This window comes from Dermacentor variabilis, chromosome 10 (assembly GCF_050947875.1).
Source record: "Dermacentor variabilis isolate Ectoservices chromosome 10, ASM5094787v1, whole genome shotgun sequence".
In the NCBI taxonomy this organism is placed as follows: domain Eukaryota; kingdom Metazoa; phylum Arthropoda; class Arachnida; order Ixodida; family Ixodidae; genus Dermacentor; species Dermacentor variabilis.
This window is the reverse complement of record NC_134577.1, coordinates 122,405,757-122,418,299: the sequence shown is the minus strand read 5'-3', so window position 1 is coordinate 122,418,299 and position 12,543 is coordinate 122,405,757. Positions and strand designations below refer to the sequence as shown.

General features: G+C 44.3%; 1 protein-coding gene across 1 annotated transcript in view; it reads right to left on the bottom strand.

Moving 5' to 3' along the window:
* Positions 1–5,045: 5,045 nt before the first annotated feature.
* The window catches only part of Polr1A (RNA polymerase I subunit RpI1), a 314,770-nt gene continuing 307,272 nt past the window's right edge, over positions 5,046–12,543 (bottom strand). Inside the window, exon 31 of the mRNA XM_075673366.1 lies at positions 5,046–5,284. Coding sequence (XP_075529481.1) covers positions 5,160–5,284 — 125 coding nt within the window. The 3' untranslated portion in view covers positions 5,046–5,159. The remainder of the gene's footprint in view (positions 5,285–12,543) is intronic.

Below are 12,543 nucleotides of genomic sequence, written 5' to 3'. Positions count from 1 at the left end.
AATAGAATTTTGCTTCGCATGCGGCGCTCTCAACGCCGGCGCAGCAGCGCCGCTCTCGGTGCCGTTCTTGTCCATAAGCCCTATCACACCGGCCTTTTCTGCTTCGTGCATGTATCATTAGTTTCAGAAGCTGTTACTGCACTTTTGAAGGTGGTCCTATTGTAGGGGAGTTTAGGGAACATCATAACAGTTACGTGCGTCAAGACATACAGCCTCGTCCTGAAATGTGGACAAGCCCGACAGCACTAATGTCATGAATAAAAATTTCGGGCAGCCTTGCTTTTTATTGTGTGGACATTGGTGTGGATGGCAAGAATTTCTAGATTTTACAAAGTAAACTGTTTTATATATTTTTGTTTTTATATATCTTTGTTTTATATATTTTTGTGATGCGTCTTACATATACCCAAAAATCCTAACTGCTCGTTTTTGGCTGGTGACTAGGCACACAGTCTGTTTGTGATGACACCAGTGGCACAGTAGATGAATATGTTGTAGGTAAGAACTGGGTACTTCCTTCTTATTAGGTACAAATTTTACATTTGCTGACAAAAAGCAATGTGAATGTAAAATGAACACGTAAGACAAGTAGTAACAAGTGTCACAGGTACGGTGATACACGATATTCTGCTAGCAGCCAGCATAAATACTTGAATGAAATTTTGCCTAGAGTTCTTCCTCACTGGCTAGCTATGGTCACATTACTAATGCAGGCTGAATTTGGAAAGCGAAAGTTTGCCGTTACTTTGTATATCCACCCTATTTGATTATCTGGTTTGTGTCGCCTGTTTTGGCACGGGCCTTCAGTTTAAAGCAAACAATAGCACAAGTGCCAGCAGTTTGTGCCTGATAAGTGCTTTATTTTCTTTCTTCGTGTTCATTTTTCCAACAGTCATTAGCAAATAATGTGCATTAAACTGACTTGGACCTGCAAAGTATGTCCATTAAATGTTTTTCCGGTGCACTTTCATGCGCCAGTAAGCTTACTGCTTCATATCATTCGTGGGTGTAGGGGTGTTGGACGCTATAAGTGGCTATCTGACTGATCTTTATTTTGCATAGGCCACGGTTCCACTCATTAACTGAACCATTTTCAGCTGCGCTGCCAGACTATTGAAAGGGGGACCTCACCTCTTGTCATTCTTTAGCATGTTCATGGCCACAGTGCATTGTCCCCGACAAGTCAGCTGCTATCACAATATAAAACGTGCCTGATGGCTGCCATGAGTTTATCCTGAATACAAATTTTCACAGTTATGTCAGCATTAGTTATCTGATTGAAGCCAGCCAATGAGGACAAACTCCTGGCACAATATTCAAGTGACTTTGCTGGCAGAGTATCTGCTCCCTATATTATGTTAGCCACACTGCTTTGTCAGTGTGCAGAATTGTTCTTTTTTCAGAAATTTACTACCCAGCCAGATAAGATATTGCCAAACCATCAATTTTAGGCCCATACGCATGGTCAATTCTTTATTTTATGATATTCTGGACATATGACACCCACGTCTAGCTTAGATTAGCAACATCAGCTTAACTTATGCACGGAGTTGAGTTGCTGCATGTGAGAAAAAAACATCACTGCATAGCTAATACGAATTAGACTGGTATGAAAAAATGATTTGTCTTTATGGCTTGTTGTATAAGTGGTGCTGTTCATTTGATGCACACAGTAACACGTAAACACAAATGTATGTGTACCTTGCATTTACGTGCATGTGTGTGTGAATGAAACAGCACAACTTCTAATTCAAGGCACGTTGCACCAACTATACCCTTAAATATGTTCTATGTGGTATTCAGCTGATCTTGTTGAAATTTTATCACATGGTGCAGTTACAACATTTCATACCTGCATGTAAACCAATTTAGGAACTGTATTCGCTGCATGTGAGAATGTATATTTTAGGCCAATGCAGTACCATATGCCAGTGTCGTCTGCTGCAGCACCTCCTCTGCGTAAAGGAGGCGATGTCTGCTGTCAAAGGTAGTTGCCAACCTTGAACACCTTTGGTCCGCCGTATGGTTCCCAGCTGTCAACAGGCTGCGTCGCCCAATAGGAGTGCGCATATGATCCGCTTGTGCGCATTGAATGTGTACCGAATTTCGCGACACCATCTGCCTTTTGGGCATCCACACACGGGTGGACGAGAGCGGTACGGACGGGCGGATTGACCATGTTTGGGCCCTTAACTGGATACGGCCACATCAAGGTAGCGCTGTTGAAAACTGCTGCCGATTCTGCTAGGCGGGGTCATCATACTGCTTCGTGCACTACTGTCTGCGATTAGACCACCTAAATGGTGTTTATAATTGGATATGACGTGTATTTATGCCTTAGGAATGACTTTCTTTCTCATCATTTCCTTTCATTGATTTTCAATGCTGCTCGGTGACGGCCGGAGTGTCGGCTTTTATTCTACTATGTTATTGTACGGTTCCCTTTAGAGAAGAAATATTTTTCTTGTTCTTCAAGCAGTATGTATTCCTCGTGTGTATTTTTGCGCACATTGTTCTTCATCAGTACGTCTTGCGAGGGGCAGCCAAAGAAAACATATGTAAATGTCCTGCTTGCCACTTCAAACAAATAAAACATGGACCCCATCCGGCGCCCTGTACTCAGATTTACAAGTACCCTTATATATAAAAAAAAACTGCAATGCAACATACCATTCATGTTTCCGTCTTCCTCGCGCAACAGAATGCGGAGTAACTGGCACGTCTTTTTTTTTATTGTGCGTGGCACTCGGCAACTGAAAACAGTTTCAGGTAGCGATTATATATGCTAATTTTTGGCTCGTAAGGCGTCTGAAATTTCATGTCTAGTCCATGCTTAACAACAACAAAACTCAGTGCCCTTCCACTCTGTGAAGGATGACCAGCGAATCTGTGTATGTGGGCTCCTTAATGGCGAACCGGCCCTCCGCTGCGGGTCGGCTCGATATTGTACTATCTTCGGGATCGGCCCACTATGGTTTGGCCCACGCATCCAAACCGGAATTCTATTTGTAATTCGTAATTCTGTTAAGGTGCATGTTAAGGAACCCCAGAACCTTAAGAGCTGTACAGTTAGAGGTTGGGTTGCGTCTACTCGGATAGGGCTCTGCGAAGGTGCAGCATGTGCACAATCCCAAGGTCCAGGGGCAGTCTTGCGGGATGAAAAGGAGTGTGGTTGAGGCTAACCGTCTCATTAGGGGACTGAGCCAACGACTTGGGTACGGCGTAATGGAAGTAAACTAGGACGTGTACGAGCCTGGCTCTCACCCATTTGTACAGGATGGCATTCACTACAGTGGTGCCACGGGAAGGAGGGTAGGCAGTAGGATAGGCCGCCAAGCAACGGCTTATTTGGGGGGGGGTCTGCATATCGCTGATTTTACATAATTAACGGATCGTGCTTGTATGTTGTTCTTGCAGCAACATATTATTTTCTGATTGAATCATAAGTGTTTTTTTTTATCTTTCGACCAAAATTAGAATATCATCTGGCATGACGGGCTTTAGGAATTCAAGAGTAACTTACAGGAGTGGCCGCAGCTGATTGCCTTTACCGTCTACCATTGGCAACGACACACTCCAATGAAGACAACTTCGATGACTGTCTAGCTGCTATTACTCCAGAATTTCCCCACTTTACTGCTTTCCAGCTGGGTCAGCGTAACGACGCAAGCTTGGAACGTCTTTTTGTCGCTGCTCACAATCCAAAAGCCAGTGGTTGGTTTTCTATACATGACGGCCTGCTGTATAAAACCAACTACTCAGCGAGTGGAGCTCGCTTCCTCCTTATGCCAGAAAGTCTTCGAAGTCATGTGCAATGCATGGTCCGGCGCGACATCCGGTCATTCGCCCTGATGCTGCAGCTTGTCCAGAAGCGCTTTTACTGGCCACATGTGCATCACACAACAAAATAATTGGTGGTCTGTTGTGATCAATGATAACGCTACAAGCGACTTTCAAGTGTGCCACTTCTACACCCACTAATTCCTCCACATACACCTTTTGAACAAGTTGGTATCGACCTCCAGGGCCCCTTTCGTCGAAAAACTTGAGTCATCGTCTGTGTTGATCAGCTCACGTGGTGCCCAGAAACAGCAGCTCATTCACCGCTGCTTGCACCGCAGATATCTTGTTGTGTTTTGTTATTCTACGCCATGGCCCACCTCAAGTGATTGTAAGTTACCGCGGTAGGCAGTTCATCACCGACGCTGTAGAAGAGCTGCTGCGAGAGTGCAAGGTACATTTCCTACGCTCAGCGCCATATTGTCCAAAGACCAACGGTCTCGTTGAATGGACAAACTGAACTCTGACGAACATGCTGGCCATGTACATGTCCTCTGACCTCAAGAACTGGGATGACGTCTCGCCATTCATCGTGTATGCGTATATAGCAAAGCAAAACATGAAACAACTTACCGCCCTTTCTACCTGCTTTATGCCCGATCGTCGTGGACCTCCCTTGAGGCCATCCTACAGCCTTCCCTATACTCCGAAGATTCAATCGCCATGACTGCCTTGCCGAAGAAGCCCAAGAGATAGAACGTATTTGCGCGGTAACATCGCAAAACAGCTGAAAACAGTGGTGCGGCCACACTCAAAATCAATTTCTCTTTAAAAATTTTATTTGGTGTGGCTTTGGACCCCACAGGACAGGTACGGCTTGCACCGCAAGTTTCTGTCACACTATGTTGGCCTGTTAGCTGTTTTAGACTGTTTGAGTGACTTACATGGTCGCATGCCCATTGCCTGCAGATCGGCCGTCCAGCAAAACCCAACTTGCACATGTTGCTCGTCTTAAGCGCTATCATTTTGTCACTGAACAATGACTCTTCCAGCGGGCTTCGTCGGCGAAAGAGGGATTGTAATGTGGCGAGAGAAGAAAGTTGAAGAAGAGGACGACAATGGTCTCTGCGCAGCAGCACTTCAACGGCTATCTTCCCGATAGATCATCTCTACTAACCTTACTCTGTAAATAAACACACAATCATCTGTAACAATATGAAAAAATAAGCCTCAATTAGGCACTAAAATAAACAATAAACTTTAAAAACTGGCAAAATATTACTTTAATATTAGAACAAATGAGCATCCAAGACAGTAAAACCATTTTAGCAATCAGTGGTCCTGCAATGGCCGGTGGCACTACCAGAGCAGCGATGGGTTTAGCGCGAGCGCAACTTGAAGCTGGGGACCTGAGGCTGCCGTAGCTGCATGCAACCCGTGCCCAGGGGCACCACCCTGCCCACCACAAGCCGGGCAGATGGGGAGTTGAGGTGGTCTTCAGCACCTGAAATCAAGAAAACATGGGCGGAGAGGGGGTCATAAACCATGGTAATCATCGACGTTGTGCTCCTCCAAATGACATATTGTTATAAAGAAAGCCAACAAAATTAGGGATGTAAGTGGCAAACTGAACGAATGCTTTTGGAATGATTTCCCCAAGCAAAAGTGAGAGAGAAAAATGCTGTATTAAATATACACAGAGTTGCCCAACTAGCTTTAGTCAAGCTTGTAAATTACGCATTCCCAAGCGTTCTAAGCGAACACAATGAAATGCATGTTGGCTATTGTATAAAGCGAGTTAAACTAGGGCTTTTTTTTTTTTCACCTACAGTTCAAGCAGGCTGGTGCAGGCTAAAGTAGTTCAGTGCAGATGCTATGACGTTTCGTGCTGCACTTTACTTACTGGATTCTGCCCAATCAAGCAGAGTCCTACTCAAGCAGATGAAAAGCTAGAACTAAAATTCAGGCTAGTTGGTCATTCGTGATCATCAAATAACAGCGCATAAATAACTAGGGATCCACATAGAACAGACATACACAGTGCTGACTTTTAACTGGTCTTTATTTTATAGAGGGCACACATTTATAAATCCTTTTCATGGCAATACCGTGGGCGCAACCATGTTTGATCATGTGGCGACGCATCCATTGGTTGCCTCAGCTGCCTCTTTGTTTAATATGGATGCGCATGACGGATGCGGCTCAGCAAAACTGTTTTGGCGGACATCGTAGACATGCAAGCACCTTTTGAGCTTATCACGCCTTGTACAACTGGTGCGGGCGGCGTTTGTGGTACTTGCGTTAGAATCGGGGCTAGAAATCCATTCCAAGATGCCTAACCTTTCTGCTTCTGAATTAAATCAGAATCAGTGTCTTTCACTCCTTGTTCTTTATTTGGCACAGTAACTGTGAAATGGTGGCTTATCATGTTTCTGGCTCAGCAACGTTCCTCAGTGTGGTCACTATCGAACTGCTTATAACAGTGGAGCTGTTAGAACCTCGCTGGGTTTCTCTTGACGTCTGCAGCATTGCCGGCCTGGAGGAAAGAGCTGAGAAGGAGTGAGAGCAGAGTATAAAGATAGCATCGCGCAGCATAGCGACGTGGCGAGGGTGGGTGGAGCCTAGTAGGGCAGAAGCGTCGCGCAGCATAGCGACGCAACGAGAGTGGATGGAGCCTAGCAGGGCAGAAGGAGCAGCACAGCGAGGACGCAGGTGGTGTGAAGTCATTGCTCTCCGATTAAAAACCAGCGCGTTCGCTTCAGCAGTCCTGTTTCTAGCAGTGGAAAAAATTCTGTGGCTCTGTTATCACAAACACCAGAGACCAGCAGAGTTGGAGGAAGCCCAGCAAAAATTAGAATAAGTGTACGGTTTAGCACTACTTTACTGGCCTTCCCCCAGCTTCGCTGGTCTCTGGTGTTTGCGATAGCAGAACCACGCATATTCTTTTTTTCTCCCAAATGCCTCGCAGGTGCGCTCAGTTGCGACAAATTTTTGTTGCAGCACTCAAGGCTTAGAACATAGACATTTTGTACTTTGTAATAGCTTGTAGCTGTAGCAAAGACATATTATTGTTAGTCATTCGTTTACCCTGTGGACCGTAACAGAATGTTCTGCTTCGAACATTCATGTGATGTCCATATAGCTGTGACCCATGCTTCGGAGCATTGATTCTGTTCCCTTATGCTTGATACATGGGCAATAGACTTGTGTAAGTGCGAGTTGAGGTGGATAGGCATAGAAAATGTTCAAGGAATTTACTGTGCCAGTAAGCGGCACATGGCTTTCGCATTGCGAGAAATGGTCAAAAGAATCTAAAATCCTTTTTTCAGTTTCTATAACCTTTTTTCTACCTGATTCTGAAATGCCATCACCGAAAAGCACGTAGAAGTGCTACAAAAATTTTTTGTATCAGCCAAGGTAGCGAAAGATTTTGCGGAAATCACGAAAGAGCAGCATTTTTCAAGCCACAATATCTCCGGAACGGCGCAACCGAGCGCCGCCATCGTGGTCTCATTGGAAAGTGCATTTCTCTGTCTTCAAGTTCACGCTGCTTCGGCTATCCCCTCCATACATAAACAAGCGCACAAAAAACAAATGATTGAAGGTCGCTCCAGAGTCTCTGTTTGGCCCTGCCCACCATGCAACTCCAGTGCGACTTGCCATTGTTCCGGCACTTGCTCCGTATGGGCGTTGTCTCGGTGCAAGGAGCAGATGTTCAAACTCTCTGCGCCTTGAACACCCTGATCTCGATGAAACAAGGTACGTATCGCACTTCTGCAATATCCGCACTTCTACGGACATTGCAGAAACACCGCCGACCCCACCGTTACTTGATGTGTCATCCCCACGGCTAAGCATTCCGAACATCAGCGACGTGAACTTTGTGACCAAGCGCTTCGCGCGTGGCATCTTCGGACACGTGGAGACACAATCTAGCTATCTATAATATGCGCATACAACACTCCACCATGCCACGTTTTTTACACGTAAAAAAATTAAGTAAAAGAATCATCGCCTAAGCACTCTGTACAAATGGTTAACCAGCGAAGCTGAAATGTGCAGCCTCGGTGTTTATCACTAGGTCAATCCTGATGGTTCATTAAACTATGGCTTGGTAGACTGCCAGATACTAAGTACACAGTTGCTGCTTGCGCTCAGCTGCACAAGCCTGTTCTTGTGCCCGGGATGCAGCATCGACATGGCGTAGATGAGCTCATTCCCGGTTCTGCTTGCGGTGTTGCTGATCAAAAGCTCCCTGCTCCTCAGGAGTACATAGGATGCATGGCCTACCGATTTCGGAACCCAAGAGAAACTGCGTGCACGCGCTTGGCTACGAGAGAGAGCAACGACGTCATTACTGGTGCAGCTAATCCAACACCACCTAGATAGCACAAGGCCTTTTCACTCCAATCCATGACATCATGTTACCTGGCCCAACTGGTACAGAATCTAATGTGGGTGCTCCCAAGTAGCCAACAGTGATCTTAACGTCACCGCTTTCATCACGCCAGCCTTACCAATGGAAATTTTGGGCCAGGTAGCATGACTTCATGGATCAGAGTAAACAGCAGGCCTTGTGCAATCTAGGTGTTGTTGGCTAGTCATGCAGCTCTCTTTCTCCCTCTTTTGCCTGGAGGATGGCGCATGGAGTTGCGCCAGAGGAGTTATTGGTGCACAGGCAACGGACGGATGGTCGAATCGGCTAGCCACATACAACTTCACTGTAATGCTACACACAAACCATTTGGCATTCATTAAGCAACTACAGCTTAAGCAGTCAGCCAATGCAATAGGTTCAATGGCAACAGGGCGGGAGATTCATCACGACTGTATTTAACCAGGAATTACTTATTAAGCATGTGCATATTAACGAGCTTTTACTGCACAATTTTAGGACCTGCTATGCTTTTGTGGGATATTGTGCAGCACCTAGTCTGCAATCTGGCCAACATGCTCTTCACAGAGCAGCAGAGGAGGATGTCTTGGAGGAAAAAAGGCAAGTAAATCTTTTCAGACTAAAGGCAAAACACTCCAGAAGCACCACATCTCATAAGACATCAATCACTACAGCCCTGATGCCCTGTGATAAATTATTGTCCAAGGTAAAACTTTAAAATCCATTTTCTGAGAACTAAACGAGAAGAAAGGGGGTTGGCCGAGGGGCCTGATTTTTATTAGTCATATCATAAGAAGCCAACAAACACTAACACCACGAACAACATAGGGGAAATTACTTGTGCTTAATAAATGAAATAAAGAAACAATAAATTAATGGAAATGAAAGTGGATGCAAAAACAACTTGCCGTAGGTGGAGAACACTCCCACAACCTTCACATTTCTCAGAAATTCGAAGGTTCTGCGAAATGCACACAACCTTCGCTTTTCTCAGAACTGTTTTTCTTGCCTCCTGCTCAGCATGTTCCGCTGATTTTTTCGTGACTGCTTAATCTATTTCAATTCCTTCTTTTTTTTTCTTTTTTGCTATGTTCACTGAAGTGCAGTTCAGGGCGTGACATTCTTGCTTGTGCAGAGCAAGTGATCTTGGATTAATGATTCAATTAGTTTTCACAGTCTAGATGCATGTCGTACAATCACTTCATAAAAGATGGGGAAATGGAAAAAGTCACGTTGTAAATATAAAATCTATGAATGTAACATACTCAGCCATTTATTTTCAAATGCACAGTGTTTTAAACGAGTCTTCTATCACATTATGTAAGTTCTTCATGCTTGGGACAAGCCCAAAAGAAGAAAATATTGTAAATAAAGCAGCTGCTGAGAGGTGCTATCACTATCTCTATCTATTTTCATCAAAATTCATGAATAAGGAAGCTGTCTTCGAAAGCCATGTCCCTTCTGAATTGTCACTGTGTAACAATCGGTACTCACTCTTGAAGACGTTTCTGGGTTGAAGTCCTTTTTTTAGAAGTTAGTAATACAATGCTGGAGGATAAGCGAATTTTTTCATCCTTGAGGAAAGCCATGCATTGCGAAGGGCCGGCAACACAGGCAGCCCTTGTGCAGCAGCTGTCTGAACTTGGCCACACATTCATTCCATTTCTTAAGAGGAAGCTTTAGCTCAGGTGCTCCTATCTAAATACACGTAAAAGGAGAATTCGTTTTTCTTGGCAACCACAGCAGCAAATTTGACAAGGTTTGTTGTATGCAAAAGAAAAACTTAAAATCTCTGACTGTTGAGTTCAAATTTTTTATTTAGGTGGTCATTATTTATGAAAAATTGGCAAAGAATGCAAATTTTCAGAAAACAAAACTATCAAGTTTACAACTAACTCAGCAATGAAAAATGATAGCACACTTCTGTGAATTGCATTTTACAGTACATCTAAAGCAGACAAAATTGATATGCTACACATGAATCTTAATAACTTCAGTAATATGGAAATGCAGCATTTGCAGAACCCTTGTACACAATGTAACAAATTGACATATCGAATTTGTCCGCTTTGAATGATCTAATGGAAGCCATTTACAGAACTCTGATATCTGTTCTTGATGCAGAGCTATTTATAAACCTTGTACGTCTTTTTTCGAACTTGCGAAAACTTTAAAATTCTTTTAACAAAATTCAGGCCTCATATCGAAATTCTGCTTCCAACAGTCACTAGAATTTAACTTTCTCTCTCAAATACAACTAATTTCATTAAAGTGGGTTCAGAGGTTATCTCAGAAAAGCATTTCTGCATTTTACGTGTATTTGAATAGGCGGCGTCAGTTCGGCCTGAGCTAAAGCTTCCTCTTAATAGTATGCCAGTCAATATTTTTACAGCCAACCACAGCACATCTCTTCCCTCTACTGCTCCACATTTTGCAGCATGAATGGAGCACAGTGGGTTTTGGCATTTTCCATTGGTTGATTCGAAGCAGGATATCTTGCTTCATGGCAACTAATCCGAATTTCACTGGTCGATCTGAAGCAGGTTCGCACTTTCCACTAGTTGTTTCAGATCAACTTGCTTCATGCCAGATCGCTCTCACTTGCTCCACCACCAAGGCACAGATTCAGGGGGAAATAGCTCGCACCACTTCCGTCTTCAAGCAAAATCGATACCCAGTCGGTACTCACAACATTGTGTTGCTCCGCAATATGGCTGCGTCCAGTGCCACTGTAGAGCTTGCGTTTAGCAATGAGAGATCAGATGGGGGACAGCGATTAAGAGGTGACGCAGGTGCTGCATGAAGCCTTTTATGTACATTGTCCATGCACAATCTTTGCGGGTGTGACATGGAAATGACGGACTCTGCGACTGCCACGGTCAAATTACCCACGGCGACTTTGGTTGCCGTGGAAACTTACAGAGCGGAAGTCGGGCATGGCTTCTGTAACTGGTTTATGTGACGTGTACGCAGACTTCCTGTGTGATCCGCCGTGAATCGTTTTTGCGCTCCGCTGGCTGATTTGGATTTGTGAAACCCGAGTGCTCACTCGATGATTTTGGTGGCCACTCCAGATCTACCAGTGAAAAATGGCATTAGTGAACACCCAATTACATTTCCGACAGCTGATGGCACGGTAGCAGAAGAGAAGCGGTAATGGTTTCGCATTCGTGTGCTTTCACTGAGGCAGCACGCAGCACACTTGCAGAAGCGCCATTTCATTCTTCTGAAACAAACTACTAGCTCTGCGAAAAGGGTCAATATTTGGCACAGCAAAAAAGGAGAACAGCTTATACCTTGTAAAAAACTGCTTTTGTTTTCCAAGGAAGAAGACTGAAAGGGTGTTTAAACAATGGTTACAAAGTTTGTCAAAGTGCGAATTATACAAACGGATGCATGCAGGCCTTTCAAATTATCCAGCTGCTGTTTGTCAAATATGAACTTCCATCAATGCGCCCAAGTTTCCCAACTAATTTCAGTATATTCAGTATAATTCGTATCGTAAATTATGGTAATGCACAAACTCTATGAATTAACTGAATATTCAAATAAAGCGAGATTGAATTATCAAGCTTTTCTCCATATCTAAGGTGGACAAAACTGACATATTATACACCGCTCAAAAATATACTACTAATCTGTTAGTGGTATGTTTCGGAACCCTTGAAAACACCGTCAAAAATTTACGTAAGCTGTAAATTAACATGGCAAAATTGTCCGGTTCAAATCCTCCAACAGATGCAGTTTACAGAACTGCAATACAGTCTACACTCGTTACAACGGACCTGCATACAACAGACTTTCGGATATAACTGAGCACAAATCTACCTTAAGATTGCTCTGCCTATTTTATTAATGCAACAAAGTTTGCTATTAATGGACCGTGCCACAATAGACTATCGGCTACAGCCGACAAAATTAGCGCCAATTTTTTCAATATCGGGCATATTAAACGAACTTTTGCTGTGTCAACACGGGCTTGCGAGGGTAAGCCGACGATCGTGGCCTAATATCGCGTGCGCGAGGCAGGAAGGCGCAGCAGAAGCGCGCCCTCTTCTTTCCCGCCTGAGGCACGGGGCGGAGGTGAGGGAGAGGGGAGGCTCTACTCAGGTGGCTGCTGCTTACGGCCGCCATATCTTGAAAGCTATCTGCGATGTGGACAAAGTGCGCACCCATGCGGGCGCTTATTTTGAAAGCGATCTGCGATGTGGGCAAAGTGCGCTTGTCACTCACTCTTTGCAATAACATCGTTACACATCGCAACCAAAGTTTCAGAAGTGAGGCATTCTGGATATTATGGACTTCGGGTAAAACGGGCATTTTTTTGTCAGATTATCACGGTCTGTTGTTACCAGAGTCGACTGTAT